We start from the raw sequence: 16739 nt of genomic DNA, 5'->3' as shown, positions 1-16739 counted from the left end.
ACTCAATATCCACAACGAATTTAAGAACCTTGTTTCCCCATCGGGCCACTGACCTAACGGGTGACACAACTTCTGCCGGAAAAAAAGTTCCAGTAGCATTCCTCCCATCTGCACTCTTTAAGTGCAGATAGTCCGGCCACCATTACCTGACAGATTCCACTTCGTTTTGTTCACCGTGCAAGGACTCTCGCGCACTGTAGTCCCATCCACCCTCAGCGAAATCGCAATATCCCGACTATTCGCAAACTCGGTTCTCGCCGCCAACCGGACCTCACCCCCACCACTCACAGTCCCGCCCTTGATATTAACATTGTAGCAATTCTCAAGCAAGATAGCGTTATTCCCTGTATTCGCCAGGTCCACACTCGCAATCTCCGCACCACCAGACGCAGACACGCAAAAGACGCCGCGGCCTCCTCCACGGGCACGCACGCGGTTGACGTAGATGTTCGTGCCGTACCCGCCGTTGAGCTTGCCTGCTTCATTGGCGAAGCGGAGAGCAGCATATCCAGTGCCTGTTCCGCAGTTTTCACAATCCACAGTGCCGACTTTGGCATTGGTGACTTTCTGGAGTAAAAGGCCGCACTCGCCGACGTTCTTGCCAATGACGGAGCCGATGTCGAGACGGTCGATGTTCCAGGTTTCGATGCAATGCGAGGTGCCGCCGTTGCAGGTGACGGTGCCGATTTTGACGTTTGAGTTTGCGGCGCGGTCGCGGTCGAAGCGGATGCCCATTCCGGATTGCAGATTGAAGTTGATGGTGCCGAGGGTGAGGTCTTTTGTGCCGGAGAAGCGCAGGCCGAAGTAGGTGGAGCCGGCCATGGTGAGGTAGGGGATGCTGACGCCGGTTTGGTCGGTGACTTCGATGTTGCCGCTGCCGCTCTTGGAGGCCACGGTGATGGTGCCGCAGCCTTCGAAGGTTTTGCCGCTGGAGATGCGGATCGTGTTTGCGCCGATGTTGCCGGAGGCGATGATGGAGACGCGCTGGCCGCTGGTGATGCCGTCGACGGCGGTTTGGATCGCCTTGAGGTAGTCGGAGCCTGTGTAGAGGTTGGTGGATCCTCGGGTTGCCGTGAAGGAGCTTCCTGAGCCGGTGACTTTGGCGTCGGGTGTGCCTGAGCCGCACTGGGCGGAGGCGAGTGAAGCCAGAGCCAGGACGGCTGTGAGTGTGCTGGAGGAAAACATGACGAGCGAGTCGATCGCAGGTCGAGAGAGAAAAAAGAAGGATGAATAGAAGACGAGGAAAAAAAAGGGAAACCCGCAACCCTTTTTCAAACAGACATTTCAGGAAATTGTGCAGTACGGCCTACTCTTTTTGTAATATCATAGCACAGCGTGGCTGGGCGGAATAATACCATTCGCCCCATCCCATCACCCTACTCCCCCCAAATTACCCCCAAGAGCCTTGGGACCTGTATAAAATAGACAGGCCCGCAGCCCCCCTTCCCCACATCCCTGCCTCTTTTCTCCACTGAGCGAGTGATGTTGCACGTTTACCACAGGGATGTCACAAGCCCCGCTCAATTAACGTTAATTTTCCGAGCACCAGCACGGCTCCAACGTTAGCACAAGAACAAAAACGAGCTGCGAGAAAAGAGGAAGAGCGGGAGAACCGAGTCCGGGGTACATTTCCCCCCCCCCCATTTCGAAACATCGTTTAGCAAAGGGGGGAGGGGGGCTAGCGAATCGCGAATTACAGCTTCCAAGACACGGGATAGCCATGACTTGCTGCAACCTTTTTCACTTACTTACCGCACAGAACAAACTGAATTGGTGGGAAATTATGAAGGCAGAAAAAAAAATGCCGGCATGATTTTCTGCATGTGCCTCACTTGGATATTCTTTTTACTACCTACCTAATCCATCGTCTCCAATCTGGGGAATTTTCGTTTCTTCCCCCGCCCCCCCCCCTTCTATCTCTCTCTAATTACCATGTCCCCACGTATCCCCCCTCCGGCAGTACTACCGCCATGATTCGTCGCTCATCCTCACCTTAACCCTCTCTCCCTCCCTCTTTCCCTTTTCGCGTAGCCTTCGTTCCGCAAACGAAACCGCGTGGAGGGACTTGGCGGTACTACCCTTTCATCTCCACTCTTGTACACTATAACCCCCCCCCCCGCCGGAAGAAAAAAAAAGGTGAGTATGGAGGCGGGATGGATACTACCTGATTTTCTCCGCTGCATCATCGCGCGTTGGACGGGTAGCGTAGCGTAGTAGCCAAGCGGGGGGGCGCGTGTGTAGAGCCAAGAGGCCAAGAGTTCAGATCTAGAGTAGATCGTGAAACATTTGTTTCAGGCGGGATAGTAGTAATGGGTAGTTGCGCGATATTTACCCTGGTATGCGGAAATTCCCCCCCGGTCCTGATGATTTGTGTGGTCTTGTAGATGCGTATTTTCACTTGGGTAAAGGGGGATTTTTTTTGTCTGGGAAGCGATGTGGAAAGCGGTGCGTCCTTGGTGGGAAAGTGTGGAAACGTGGAGGGGTATGTGTGTGTGTGTGTAGTAACGGAAACTTTTTTGGAAGACAACGTTTTTTGTAAGTTAGATGACAGGAGACTGACACCATGGTAAACTACACATCCAAATTCATGAAATCGGCTTTACTAATCTCAAATATACAGTCATGATAAACCCCTCGCACCAAAGAAAAGACTATTACAATCCCAAGAACCGAATATGAACTTACTCAAACACGTCACTAACATACCTATCCTCCTTGACCTTCTCCAACCACGCCTCGGCATCCTCCTGCGTCTTCTCGGGGAACGTATCCCTATAAATCTTCATACACATCTCGCCCGTACTCTTAGCCAGCTTGCTCGCGCTACCACAGATGAACAGCTTCGCGCCCTTTTCGCCAAACAACTCAGCCAGCTCCTTGCGCTCATCCCACATGCGATCAGGCACACGCTGCGCCTTTTGTCCCTCAGGCGCGACCTTGGAGAAGCAGCCGCGGACACTAACGACGCCTTCGGCTTCCCACTGTGCGAGCTCGTCAGAGTAGATGAAGTCTTTTTCGTGGTGGCGGCAGCCAAAGTACAGGATTGCGGGGCCGATGGCGATGTTGCGGGCTTTTTTGATGGTTGCGCGTTCCTGGATGAAACCGCGCATAGGGGCGAGGCCCGAGCCGGCGCAAATCATGATGACGGGCGTCGTGGGGTCAGTGGGTAGGTGGAAGTTGATGTTTGTAGGGCGTGTGAAGCACTTGATTCTCTCGCCTGGTTCTCGGCTTGCAAGGTAGGTCGATGCTACGCCGTGGAAGCGACGGTTCTCTCCGCTCCAGGCAGCCTCGTCGTGCACATCGTAGGTTATGGAGGCGGTCAGGCGCTGGACAGTTGAGCCGTCTGGTGCTTGGACAAAATCAACATTGGCTAGTGGAGAGCTGGAAATGCTGTATTGGCGGGGCGACAAGGGCTTGAGTAAGTCGAGGTAAACAGCAAAGGGGAGCTTGCACTCAGGGTGGTCTTCGAGGACATCCAGGATGCTATAGCGGGAGGGAATGACCTTGGCCTTGTAGACTTCGTCGCTTGCAAACTCGAGCAAGCTGGCGCGCTTGTCTTCCGGTGTCACATCTGCAAGCATCTTCAACTGTTTTTGCGAGATTGGTGTACCAAGCTCCACACGCGTCATAAGAATTTCGTAGATGGATGCATGTCCCTCAGTAGCCAGGAATGTCTTGTTGGTTCCGGTAATCGAGATGGTGTCATCCGGCGAAAGGTCGAAGCGTCGCATAACCCGCTTCACAGTATCCGTGTTGTTGAGAGGCAGGACAACCATGTAGTCTCCAGAGCGGTACGAACTGCCGGCTGGCAACTCGATCTCCATGTGCTTCTTGGAGAGACCAACCTCAGCACCACCCAGGTCTCTGTTGACCTTGACCTGCCCATAAGAGATATTCTTGCCCCCAAGATACGTCGCGAATTTAGGGGCTTTTATTTCGGCCTGAAGTGTCCCATCAAGAACTTCGACAGTTGTACCACTCGCCTCTCGAAGACTGGTCCACATCTGTTCGGACCAGCTCTCCCATGGTCCCATGATGTCTTCTTTTACATTGACAAGGCCGGTCTCTGTGAATCGCGTTGCGCCCATCTTCTCGAACAGCCCGTCAGTCTTCTTTGGGACACGGTGGTATGTGTGCGTCCAATCACTGTTGCCGACACCAAAGACGGCATATTGGACACCCTCAAGCATCTTTGAGTCTGCATTGTTCTCAAGCCATGCAGTAAATTTCTTCGCATTGTCTGCCGGCTTGCCTTCGTAAGAAGGCTCAATGATGACGATTGGCTGATCTTTTGGAATGTGTTCGGTGGCAGAGTCCAGACTGCCCACATTTGCCTTGAATCCGAATCGAGCTGCGTTTGTCTCCAGATCCTCGGCATACGACTTGCAAGTACCCGCATTTGATCCGTAGAGAACGGTGATTGGCTTTGCATCTCTTGCAGAAGCATCCCCTGCTACCTTGGCTTTGCTATCATCAACGGTAGGATTTGTCGATGAAAGAGCGCTGCCACCAACTCCTCCCAGACTAGCCATTGTGCGCCCAGGCCGTCTCCGTACCTTTATCTTAAGATCCTTGGGCTTCTGTGTGATCGTGACCGAGACGTCTGTGATATGAAATTAGAAATGCTACAATGTCGAGCTATCTGTATGTGTACTTACGCAGTTGGTAGCCAGGATCTGCCAGTTCGACCTGAAACTTTTGCAGAATGAGCGCGACAGTCATGATCATCTCTTGCTCGGCAAAAGTGCGTCCAATGCAAGCTCGCATGCCGTCACCAAACGCCTTCCACGAGTTGGGCGGTAGGTTCTCCCACCCGCCGTTCAAGAAACGTTCAGGCCGGAATACATCCGCGTCGTCGCCCCAAACCTTGGGGTCGTGATGTAGGCCTCGCAAGTTCATCAAGATGATGTCTTCTGGCTCTACTTCATACTTGCCCTACTCGTCTTTAGTATGCACAATCTGTTTGAGAAAAAGAGAAAGGCTTACAGCAATCTTGGTTTTTTGCAGTGCATGCTTGCCGTTGATTCCAATAGGACCTAGGAAACGTAGCGCTTCATAAATGGCGTACTTGATGTAGACCAGCTTTGGAATGTGCTTGATGTCCAGGGGGCCGTCTCCAAGAACCTCGTCAACTTCTTGCTGGGCTCTGAGATATGTGCTAGGGTTCTTGAGAAGATGGAAGAACAAGAAGCCGAGAGTTCCGCTCGTTGTTTCGTGGCCAGCCACCAAAAAGGTTACCATGTTGTATCGCACAAGCTCTTTTGACATCTTCTCTCCAGTCACTTTGTCTACACCTTCAAGCATGGGGTTCAGCAGGTCTCTCGCCTCTGGCTGCGGATGTGCTATGCGCTCCTCAATGATCTCATCACAGAGTTTATGCATCTGCTTCACATTTTCCTGGCGGTTGGCTTCGGCAAAAACACGTAGCTTGTTCTCAAGGCCTGTGCGAGTAGCCCGCCTTCCAGACTCAACAAGGACCTCGACCATTTGCTCGACAAACGGATGCGCCTTGTCAGAGTAGAAGTTGTTGAACCTGTATCCGAACGCGCATAGACCAATCATGTCGAATGTCAATCTGGTAGCAGTGGGTGAGCAACCTTCCCGAGCACGATCAGCTGATGCAACAACTTACCTTGTGAAATCATCACTGCAATAGATTTCGTGATCTGGTCCAAATCTGTCCCATCTAAGCAGCATCTGTGTCGTAATGTCCATCATGTCATCGAACATCTTGCGGATACCCATGGGGCCGAAAACAGGCATCAGCAGGCGATGAGCAACTCCCCATTCCTTACCCGTGGTCAGCTGCACGCATCTCATAAGGCGAAATCTTGACTCACCTTCTCTCCCGGGTAGGCTGTGAAAAGGCCATTTCCGGTCAGGGCTCGCACTTCTTCGAGAGTGGCATTGATTGGCTTCTCGAAGCGGTCTCCGTCGCAGCAGTCGTTTATTGTGTCATGCGAAGAAACGACTATTATTCTTCCTGGTCGACCTGGGATATGAAGCTGAAAAATCTCGCCATAGATATCTGACAGTCTCTGGACTGAGCCTGGGGCATCGTCCGAATCAATGGCTCCAATATTACCGATGAGCAGATGTGGTGAAGGCTGTGGTATTGGGACGGAATCAGACGACTGGGACGCCATTGTTGCAGGATGTCCAACAATGGAGAAAATATGAATGGAATTGCAATAATTATAACCTCTGCAAATACAGAGAAGTGCTGCCTTGCAAATTGGGGCTCATCCTGCTTCCTATATACCACTCAGCCTGGTAGCAACAAGCGCCTTGCCTGGTGAGCCTCGCCCTCATCCGTGTATGATGGTTGGCGTGCATTCGGCCGAGTCGGGCGAGGCCTGGTGGACTTGTCTGCCTAGCTGCTGACTTTACAGGGATACAGCAGGCCAGGAATGCTGTTCATGCAGCCAGTAGGATGCGCTGCAAAGCCAAGGCGTGGCACAGTAAGCCCTTGCGAGTTCAGCTGCGCGAGGCTGTGTCATCCTCATGGTTACCTACAGCGCTGTGTAAGCGCGTTGAACATGTATGTAATGACAGCTCCAACCAGTGCGTGTTCACATCGAGCGTTGTACTGCGCTCGGTCGTGAAAGGCATCCTCGGCCGGTGACGACGTTGGTTTCCAGGGTGTTGGGACGGTCCGTCTGATGTTTGCGCTGGCACCCTACTATTCTGCTACTAGTGGCAAGTAGCTACTATAGTGCGTCATTTCGTTTGGCAGACTCCAACTATTCCTTACTAAATCTCACAGAAATTTGGTATACAACTGCAATGGTGTGTTTGACACGAGAGGTGTCGGATAGATGTGCCGGCTTTGATCTAAGGTTGTTCAGCTATCATTGACGTAATCGCAGGCAAGGAAATCAGCTCACGTATGAAACCTCGCTTTGCCAAGGCTTGTGCTAACGGTTTTTTTTCAGCAGCACCTAGCATTAATTACATGGAGTAATCCCATCCCTGTTGATAGATATGAGCAAAAGTACGTGGTCGAGATTCAACCCCGCATGCATCGTACGAGCATGTAGGTTTGATGGGGGTTGGTAATTCATTGTTGCCTTTTTGAGACAGCAGTAGTTGCGACGTACTTGTCACTATCGCCGTACCACATCTTTGGCTTTGCCTATCTTTGTCATAAGTTGCATACCTTAGTAACTGTAATAATATTCCAGGGAGACTGATCGCGTCAATCGCAGTAGCTGGCCATGGACGGACTGGAAACAGTATCTCTTCACGTGGCCAATGCACAAAGCAAACGACTCATCATAGATGGATATGTTTGATTCAAAGTCCAGAACTGGAAACGCGAAAGTTCATCGACGGGCTATGCAAAACAACAAAACCAGCTCCGTCTTAGTTTGCGACAAGAAAAGAAATACCAAATCGGTGGAAGTTTATCCAAGGCCAACCTCTCATCAGGACTCAGCCCACCCTAAACGCCATGCTCAATGCTATGCTTCGCTGCGTAAAAACCAAGATTTCAAGAGATGATTTTGGAGAAAGAGGAAAAAGATCGGAAAAAAAGAAAATGAGGTCAACAACTTAGGCGAGACCAAAAGTTCCCTTCAGGCGCCTCCAGAGCTCCTTGCCCATGGCTCGCCTGGTGTCCTCGGTGCGGAGCGCGGCCTCCTTGTTCTCACTGGCCCTGCGGAGCAAGAAGTTCAAGCACTCGGTAGTAGTTCCCCAGGTCATGCACTTGACAACCTTGGCCTGCTTGTCGGCCTTCATGGTCTCGTCTTGAACCAGTGCCTGGGAGATCTCATCGGCCATACCTTGAAGTTGAGCATATGTCAGGCGCGGCAGCTTCTCGGGAGGGGTGGTGAGCATCTGAGAGGCACGGATCTTCTGGGCAGCTTTGACGGAAGCCAGGTTGTGAGTTGCGAGGACAATGTTCACCTGAGGGAATGGCGTGCCGGGCGTTGGTGCAGGGACCTTGTCGGTCCACTGTTGGCGGACGACAGCATCGGCAAGGGCATCGTAGTTGGCGTCGGTTCCAGCCTTGGTGTCAAAGGTGAGGTGCTTGGGCTCCGAAGTCAGGTATGCGCCGCGTACGAGCTTGACACCAGCAATGTATCCGCCTTTTGAGGCCATCTCGAGGTGCTGTGCCAACCGCTCGGCAATGTTGCGGAGATAGCATTGATAGGTGATGTAGAGAACAGCATGGCCTCGCTCAGGGGTGTTGTACTTCTTCTGCAGAGCAAGCGTCCACTTCTCAAGGCCACGGTTGGTAGCTTCTTCTTCAGCGCCAGGAAGGAGGCTGACGCCCTTGGCCGCAGCAGCATCGCAGGCTGCTGTGATGGCGTCCCACATCTCGGGTGTAGCATCTTGCTGGTTTTGGAGGAGTTGCAAAGCGTGGCGACCGAGGCCTGACCATCTACAAGATTGTTAGCAGTCGTTTTGGACGAGTTTTGTCTTGGAATACGTACTTGAGTCCAACAAAGTCACCCTCCTTGGCCATCTCAACACTCTGGAGCATGCCCTTTCTCCAGACCTCGATCTCCTTTTTGGTCTCGGCTGCGGTCGGCGCCTCTCCGCCAAGTACCTCGAGTGCGTACTCAAACAGAATACCGCCATAGCCCAAGGTCCTGGCAAAGTCGGTGTTCCTTACTACCTCGTCTTTGTGCTCGCCGACGCAGAATTGAGCGTAAAAGGTCTTCTTGAGCAGGTTAGAGAGGACGGGGTTGCGCTCAATGCTCATGATGTACGATTTGGACTCAAGCATGCGACGCAGAAGGCCAAAGCATGCATTGAGGAGCAATGGCTGCGAGGACATTGCGGTGATGAGGTAGGAACGGAGAACAGTAGATGTCGGTAGACGGCCAAGAACTGGCTTTGTCTGAGCAACTTGGGACTCTGGCTGACTGGAGAGGAGATCGGATGTGTGCGATGACGTCGGTACAGATACATTCTGGCGTGCACTCTGATGAACGTATCTGGGTGTTTGTGAGAGGGTCCTTGAGGTTTGGGAAAGAGCAAGACGCTGGAAGCGTTGGAGGTTCTGTCTCCGGAGCATCATGGCGGACATTGTGATGGGTATTGGGTTATTGGGTAGTGGATAGTGGGTGATGGTTGGTGGTCAGGTCGGGTCCGGCGGCTTCCTTGTATACAGCACTCGGAGTCAGTGCGGTGCCAGGGCTTCTGAGTCCGGGGAAGTATGCTCGGATGAATTGCGTAGATCAACAGGTCTTGTGACCTTGGGTGATGCAGTGCATGCCATATATACCGTGCATCGTGGGCGTGTTGTTTGGACAGGGCGGAGTGCAATGCTCGGCTTGCGTCGGCTCGCACTAGTGAAACTCGACGATGCTCCAGAGGGTACCAGACTGACGCAGGCGTATCGGCCCTGGCCCATTGGCCACGCCTAGCAGCCCCGATGATGGCGTCGCCCTGTCTAGACAGCAGCAGCTTCTGGAAATGACGATTGCGGTGGTGTTCGCAGAGTAGTGCCGATTGCGTCTTCAACGTCTGGTACTGCCCTCGTTGACGCCAGGCATTGGAAACCTGAGGGCAGAGGCAGACATGTCTACGTATGCCCAGTCTCGCCAGACGATCCGCTCAGTCGCACCGTCTTGCTCTTGCTTTTGCTTTGATCGCCCAGCAGCGACCATCGTGACCTCTCTCGTATGCAAGCCTGGTTACCCCACAGTCGGCGAGATGCACTGCACGCTGCACAGGTCCTATCGCGGCCTCTCCATGGTTTGCCCAGAGCCGAGCGTAGCCATGCCGTCCTCGCTCTCCATGCGCGGCCAGCCCCCATTCTTCTTTTCTTCTGACAGCACCATATCCACCTTGGCACCGCTCTTCGTCACGCGTCCCGGTATCGGCTCTCGTGGGGGTTACGCAAAATTTTGTAATCCTCCCATAGCTGCTATGCTGAGCGCGATGAGGGCCGTAGCGGCTGCGGAAAGCGTCGGCGGGCCCACAACGGACCTCAGACAATCAAACTCCTTCCCCGCCATGGCCATTGACCTGCACGCATTGAGCATTGAAACGCCATTCTGTCGCCATAATGTCGCGGCATTACGATTTAGCGTTGTGTCGCAGGATAGTGTATTGCAGGTACACGCATATCTTGTGTCCCGCATAGTATAAGCAGGCGGCTGCTTCTGCTATTGTGTTTAGTGTTACTTGAACATTTTCGTCAACGCTTGTACAACTATCTGCGTTATTAGTTATGAGATTGATCATGCTGTGGCCATGCTGTAAGTGGTGTGGTGTCCTGTGTTGTGGCAGTATAAGGATATGGTTTTCTATCCCACTGGTTGTGCTGAGCTTTGGGATAAGTATCGCTATCGATAAGGTCACGTGAGTTCTCTTATACTACCCCCAATATGTACAAAAATCTAGAAAACCAAAATATGATATTTTAGCACTACGCTACTGCATAGAGTTACAGTTAGCCCTTGGCAAAACTATCGCCGCCAAAATTCAAGTATGAGAGTACAGCTTCATGTACAACAGAAGAGGTATTGGACCCAAGAGTTTTTTAATTACTCTCCTACCCTACTGCCGTTGACATTGTGAAGTTGAAATTGAGACTAGCTCGTTTCCACTCAAGACTCGTCGCTCAACACCATCCACAACTGTTCAAAACAAAATTTTCTGTATTGTTTAGATGGCTAAGAGTAAAGAGACCTTTGTGTATAACCTCATTTCCCACGCACGAAATTCTGCGCACCAATCTCCTCCCCGCACAGTAAGCTACCCCACTCAAAAAGGTACCCCGCGCAGTAAAATACTCCATATAATAAACTACCCCACATGGTACGCTAGCCGACGTTGTAAGGTAGCCGACATAATGAGTCTCTATAAATTAGCATTACCTTCAAAAATGATAAACAAAATACCATCAAATAACTTAAGAAGCTGGTCTAATTCGAAACTATCCACTATAAATTAAGGCAGATGCAATGGCAACTAATACCATTCCCAAGACGATGCTAGCATGGCAGAAGCATTTTGGGAGTTCCGTACCAGTACGTACAGTCTTGGAGATATGTTGTCATCTCCGTTCAACATATGAAGTAAAGCTAACAGCGATCCGGACTCGCGTTGAAGTCGATGTTCCTCAAGCGCCTGAGGATGGGTTACTAGTGAAGATACTTGCAGTTGGAGGTAAGATTCTATTTCTGTTGTTTCACCTACTATATACTATTCCACATCAAAAATTTGAAACTGAGTAGCAAACTAGTATGCCATAGTGATATCTCTCTGTTAGAGATGGAGCCACAACCACCCAATTTCTCGGATAAGTATACCCTGGTAGGTGCTTACTCATTTTTCTTTTACTAAGGTTCAGTGTCCTACCAACAAAGCCTGGACCAACCCCACTGACTCTCCTATGCCCAGGGCCATGAAGGTTGTGGCGAAGTCGTCTCCGTTGGTTCCACCGCCAGCAAATTCGTACCAGGTGATATAGTCGCCATCTTGGCGATCCCAGGATGTGGGAAGGACACCTGCCCGGAATGCAGCCGAGGTCTTGAACCGCTTTGCCAGATTGGCGAACGCTATGGGATCGGATATGATGGCTCATTTGCTCCATATGTTGCTATTAGAGAACGAGCCGCAGTTAAACTACCTGCCGGGCTGAGTCCCGCACTCGGGGCTGTTGTACCTGACGCTGTAATGACTGCATACAGCGCCACTGTTGAAAGAGCCAAGATTACGAAATCAGATACTGTGTTGCTAATCGGACTTGGTGGGCTCGGATTCAATGCGCTACAGATTGTACTCGGTATTGGTGCAAGGGTCATTGTGGCGGATACTCGACAAGAAGTGCTCGATGAGGCGGTTAAGTTTGGCGTCAAGGCCGAAGATGTAGTTCCGTCAGGAACTAGTGCGGCTGAATTTGTCGCGAAGAACCAGCTGGTTATCGACAAAACCGTGGACTTTGTTGGTACTTCAGACACCTTTAAAGCGGCTATTGAACTTGGTAAGTTTTTCTAAGCCCTATGATTTGGACACTGTGTCGTTGTAATATATCGTGGCTGACATCAATACTACAGTAAGGATAGGGGGAACTGTGGTGGTGGTTGGTCTTATAAACCCTGATATTTCGTTTGATTCACGTCCTGCGATACTAAAAGCAATCAACGTTCTTTTCACCTTCGGGGGATCATACGCAAGTCTCGAGGCCGCTTTAGACCTTGTCGCAAAGGGGATTGTTAAACCGCAGGTCGTAACTAGAGGCCTGCATGAACTTCCTCAAGCTTTAGAGGATTTACATCACGGGAAAGTAAAAAGTAGAGTGGTTCTTGTGCCCGAGACTCTGGCGTAATTGTTTCTATTGATTGATAGCATGTTGGGATCATGAAAGAGGAAAGAATAGTATCATGTGACTATCTAGTAGCGTAAAAATCCCAATTCAACGTTTGCGTCCCTCCACCTTTTTCAGCAACTCCTTAGTTGAGTGCATCTCTTTGTTCTCTGCCTCGCCCTGAGAAATGAAGTTCCGTAGTACGTCCCGATTTTGAGCGTTGACCTTGCCGCTGTGGTGGTATTTATTGAATGCCAACCAGTCGAGTGGATACATTGCCTTCTGTAGTCCCGAAAGCTGATCTCTAACACTCGCAGCAGTAGTTGTGGCAATGGCCTGTTTGCCAACCTGTCCAAATACACTGAGCCCAAGTATCTCCTTGATTGCCTGAATTCCTAAGGTCCAAACGTCTCCCTGAATATCGATGTCATCGTAGGTCGGCCAGTCCAAGAGATCAGAAAGAGCTGTAATAACAGAGAAAGGGGCCACCATGGCGTCGATCTGTGCAGGGGGAGCAATGGCACACTGTGAAATCCCGCTGGCATTCCATAGTTGGGAAAATTCCTCAGCCAGTGCAGGAGTACTGTTGTCAATCGTCAACCCAGGGCCGGCTTTATCGATGTATGCTTGATCAGCTTGTTGTAGTAGCTTTGGATCAACACCGTCATTTATTGGCAGTGCGGCCTTCTTGGGTGCGTAGGCATGAATAAGTGGGACAGCCGCAGCCACTTGGTCCTCTCTGAGACCTGTACGGTTCAATAACCACGACCTCACGCCAATGAGTCCAGTGAGTGGTATAACCTTGGTGGTAGTCCCTTTGGCCGCCTTTGCTATAGTGTCTACCAATTCCAATCCAGTCTCGGTCCTCAAGGTGTGACCGTCAAGTGTGATCATGATGAAATCGTAGGTCGTTCCAGTCAACAAATCCTGTGGGTTTGTAATAAATTTGTATTTGTAGAACTTCTTCAGTTGATTATCATTGAGAGAGTAGAGTAGCTGTGGTCGACTGAGATTTTCGGCTCCGTGGGGTCTGATCAGGAATGTCACGTCGACATTTGCTTGAGTAAAAAGTACCCAAAGACTAGTCCCAAGGAGCCAGCCCCCACGATCAGTATTCGGCGTGCTTGTTTCTCAGTCATTTTTTGGCGTTGGTAGGCAAACTGTTAGGTTTTTGGAGACAAAGGAAGGGAGAGCTGATGTTTTTCTTTGGGGAACATAGTGATATTTTGTAGTAATCGCATTCAAAAGTCTGGAGTATGCTGTACAAGCCTTGATATTCGGCCGAGGATTTTGTTCGAAGCATAAACGAAACAGCTCTTGCACAAGTCCCCGGCGTATCCGAAGATGGATACTGTATGCTTACCTCGTCAGTTCGGTCCTCGCCATTATGGCTTCTGTTTCTTGGTAATTACTGAACCATGCATATCTCCGAATGGAACAGGATCGAAGCTCTATTACATTGGCCCGGAAATGTGTGGATAGTAAGGCATGGACCTATCCCTCCCGACCGAGCTGACAGCAGGTAAGGCCTCCACACAACGATCTTCGAATCTTGTGTCGCATGGCGAATACTGAACCAGCCCCTCAATCAACCGGTGAAGTCGGAAATCGGATTGCCAAGCCCGCCGACGGTATAAAGCCCGCATTTAGTAGGTTATGTTACATACCAACAACTCATCTTCCTTGCTCGGCGGCATCGTCGCTTTCACCATTACTGTGCCGGTGCACAGGGTTGCTTGCAACCCTTGTGCTGATGCTATGGACCGACCCAGATAGAGACATAAGGAAGAGTTCCCTGGCTAGAGGCTAGCTAGGCAATTCATGAAGTCTTCAAGACCTAGTATTAACTCTCCTCTTTCTCTTTACCCCTAGCATCTAGTAGACTACCAAACGAACGAACAACTAGGCTCCCGTCTACCACAGTAGAACTCGTGGTTGATACTCTCCCTACACCCGTTCATTACCATATGCATCTCTGCTATCACTAATCTGTCCAACGGCTGCATCTGCTTACGAAACATACTCCAGCTCTATAATTGCTCACTATAATAAATATCTTCACCTCTGAATGCTGAGTGATCAAAACGAAATATACAAAGTGAATTACAGTCTAAGGAAGGCCGTAGCAAAGCATCTACTGTGCTAATACGAGGCGTCACATTGCAGTCTTAGCATACGCGTTACGTAAAAGAAAAGAAAGAAAGAAAGAAGCACAAATAATCATTGAACTCAGACTTCACAATGCTCAACCGGCGAGACTTTGAACTCCCTTTTGAACCGGGAGCGAAATGCATTCCAAAATTCTTTCCCCCGGGCAAACTTACTACGAACAATGTTTTTCAATTTTCTAAGAGATTGTATGCACCTTCGCTTTGTTCTGGATAGAAAGGCATCTTCATCGAAGATCTGGTGCCACTGGGCTTTCAAGACCGTCTCTTTGATTGAGAGGTGCATCCTGTATTCTATACCGTGGTCGTAGCGGAAGGACTCGAGGTCCGGAGTGCGCAAGGACAATGGCATGTATTTGTAACCTGACGGGCCGGCCGACAAGTGTGTATTATCATCGGGTTGAAGCAGAAGCGGGGTGGGAACACGTTGTCGTTTAAGGTGGGGCTCATCGTAGATATTAGTTTTCGGTTGGTAGTTGAAGTAGTCGTCGTGGCTGGTGAATGATTGTGATAACATGTGATCATCTGCCTCGGTGCCGCCAATTGGTTCAATAGTTCTATACGCACTATTTCCACGTGGAAATGTGTTTCTGCGGGCCCGGCCCACCTTTGGTTTAAGTCGTGGCATGCTTCCAAAAACAACGCGCGCTGAATTCAAATATCTCTTGCATCAAAAAGATGCGTCGTAGGGGGGAATTTGAAGTTTATAGTCGGTAGGGTTGAAAGCTAGCTCGGAGCCTCTGTTGGTGCACATGGCCATCAAGGAAAGTTTCAAGACACTGTTTTCTTACAAGGTACTATTCATATTGTTTAGGTGTCCAATGATGATTCTAAATTCATCAAAATCACTCAGGCATCATGCTTGCTCGAGAAATTAGCTGCCACGCATTTACTCAATACGCTTAATCGTTTCATGGTACACGCGCTTGCATAATCGGCTTCCGGCTCGGGCCCGGCGTCAAAAATCAACTTTTACAAACGTGGTATACTAGCATACGCTCGCTTCCCAGTACGTGTCGGAACTCACAAAAGCTCCCTAATTCGAGCTATCAAGTCACTTCCTTGTCCGACGTCTCAGTTCCTGCACGTGAGATTGCCGAAGGCTCTAGGCCGTCCTCAGCTTGCTAGACCGTATCTCTATTCTTTACAGCCCTGCAACTCCTTTCACGAGCATGTAACTGCAGTTGCTGAGTTGGTATTAGTTGAAGAGTTCATCAGCATAGAATGCGAACGGAGTCTTACGAGGGCAGCCCCTCTTGCTTGGTCTCAAAATTACACAGTAGCTTTAGGAGAACTTCTACCTACATTAGCGAACTCGCTTTTAGCATAGTGATTTCAGGGATGACAGAAAGGATTTTGTGCATCGGACATTGATCAACTGCATACTCTACATCAACATCGCTAACTCAAGAGTCCCTCAATGACCCTTATTTAGCAGCAGTGTCGCTTTCTCTTTCTGGCCTCAAGTTGAAGCCGCCTGGAGTGTGTTGCCATACATAGCGTCTACTCTGCCCGCTGATATCGCTGCTCCTTTTCAGCAGCACTTTAATTACCCCTAAATTCCTCTGCTGTGCTACTAAAAACAGTGGGGTCTTATCATCGTCATCCTTACTGTCTTCTATGGCACTGCAGCAAGCAACAACCTTGCTAACCTCTCCCAGTCATTCCTGCAAGTTCACTGCAGTACAGTCCTATTTCTTGAATATTTCAATTGATACTGGATATCCCTGATTTGATCAAGAACCTTGTCATGTCTAAGCCCTGCTGTGTTCAACGAAAAATCTTTTGCTTTGAATACACAAAGCCACATCTTGCAGCGCGCTGATCCGGCTTCCAATTAGCTAACACTACCTAGCCAGGGCCTCCAAAGAGGCCAAGGAGGTGGATAGAGCGTTAGGAGGGCAGACATGCGGACAACCATCCTGATAATAACACGCTTCAATAACGCCTTATGTTGTATTGCGTAGATCTTTAGTTTAGTCTTTTCCCGCTGGTTCACCCTCTAAAAACGAGAAGCTTATAAGGTAGTCTTACTTGCGTTGGGAGGATTTGCGATGGTCTGCGATTGATCCGGGGTTACACTGGTCAGAATAGACCCCCGATCTTCTGCTCGTACTGCCCACATTGTGGTGTTGTAGTGGGTGCAAGCTTTGCGCAGCGCGGACTTTGAAGTTCGCGTTCGCTACCTCGCCCCACCTAGACCTACTGTAGGTGGTCAGTGCGTGCAACAGTTCACTCAATGCAACACCCCCACCAACCGTGGCAGCCCAACACAAATGAGGCTGTCGACGCCCACACAAAAG

The 16739-nt window shown here is 50.2% G+C and overlaps 7 protein-coding genes across 7 annotated transcripts; 2 read left to right on the top strand and 5 right to left on the bottom strand.

Moving 5' to 3' along the window:
* Positions 1 to 117: 117 nt before the first annotated feature.
* Positions 118 to 1185, bottom strand: COCMIDRAFT_30133 (uncharacterized protein; the record flags this gene model as incomplete). Its single annotated transcript, XM_007694267.1, has 1 exon — positions 118 to 1185. One exon carries the CDS (start codon positions 1183 to 1185, stop codon positions 118 to 120), a length of 1068 nt encoding a protein of 355 aa, XP_007692457.1.
* Positions 1186 to 2681: 1496 nt separating this feature from the next.
* COCMIDRAFT_9201 (uncharacterized protein) lies at positions 2682 to 6146 on the bottom strand (the record flags this gene model as incomplete). The annotated part of the gene is made up of 5 exons (XM_007694260.1): positions 2682 to 4603; positions 4659 to 4935; positions 4987 to 5575; positions 5633 to 5790; positions 5841 to 6146. 5 exons carry the CDS (start codon positions 6144 to 6146, stop codon positions 2682 to 2684), a joined length of 3252 nt encoding a protein of 1083 aa, XP_007692450.1.
* A 1408-nt stretch (positions 6147 to 7554) lies between these two features.
* COCMIDRAFT_40734 (uncharacterized protein) lies at positions 7555 to 9037 on the bottom strand (the record flags this gene model as incomplete). Its single annotated transcript, XM_007694269.1, has 2 exons — positions 7555 to 8386; positions 8439 to 9037. The coding sequence occupies 2 exons, from the start codon at positions 9035 to 9037 to the stop codon at positions 7555 to 7557; spliced, it is 1431 nt and encodes a 476-aa protein (XP_007692459.1).
* Positions 9038 to 9531: 494 nt separating this feature from the next.
* On the top strand, positions 9532 to 10412 carry COCMIDRAFT_30130 (uncharacterized protein; the record flags this gene model as incomplete). Its single annotated transcript, XM_007694266.1, has 3 exons — positions 9532 to 10071; positions 10135 to 10214; positions 10409 to 10412. The coding sequence occupies 3 exons, from the start codon at positions 9532 to 9534 to the stop codon at positions 10410 to 10412; spliced, it is 624 nt and encodes a 207-aa protein (XP_007692456.1).
* A 510-nt stretch (positions 10413 to 10922) lies between these two features.
* COCMIDRAFT_107282 (uncharacterized protein) lies at positions 10923 to 12289 on the top strand (the record flags this gene model as incomplete). Its single annotated transcript, XM_007694272.1, has 5 exons — positions 10923 to 10992; positions 11050 to 11127; positions 11204 to 11274; positions 11362 to 11944; positions 12018 to 12289. The coding sequence occupies 5 exons, from the start codon at positions 10923 to 10925 to the stop codon at positions 12287 to 12289; spliced, it is 1074 nt and encodes a 357-aa protein (XP_007692462.1).
* An 87-nt stretch (positions 12290 to 12376) lies between these two features.
* Positions 12377 to 13654, bottom strand: COCMIDRAFT_30128 (uncharacterized protein; the record flags this gene model as incomplete). The annotated part of the gene is made up of 2 exons (XM_007694265.1): positions 12377 to 13349; positions 13632 to 13654. 2 exons carry the CDS (start codon positions 13652 to 13654, stop codon positions 12377 to 12379), a joined length of 996 nt encoding a protein of 331 aa, XP_007692455.1.
* An 843-nt stretch (positions 13655 to 14497) lies between these two features.
* COCMIDRAFT_40731 (uncharacterized protein) lies at positions 14498 to 15064 on the bottom strand (the record flags this gene model as incomplete). Its single annotated transcript, XM_007694268.1, has 1 exon — positions 14498 to 15064. The coding sequence occupies one exon, from the start codon at positions 15062 to 15064 to the stop codon at positions 14498 to 14500; it is 567 nt and encodes a 188-aa protein (XP_007692458.1).
* Positions 15065 to 16739: the final 1675 nt, after the last annotated feature.

Source organism: Bipolaris oryzae, assembly GCF_000523455.1.
Source record: "Bipolaris oryzae ATCC 44560 unplaced genomic scaffold scaffold_206, whole genome shotgun sequence".
NCBI lineage: Eukaryota > Fungi > Ascomycota > Dothideomycetes > Pleosporales > Pleosporaceae > Bipolaris > Bipolaris oryzae.
This window is presented reverse-complemented; position numbering and strand designations above follow the sequence as displayed.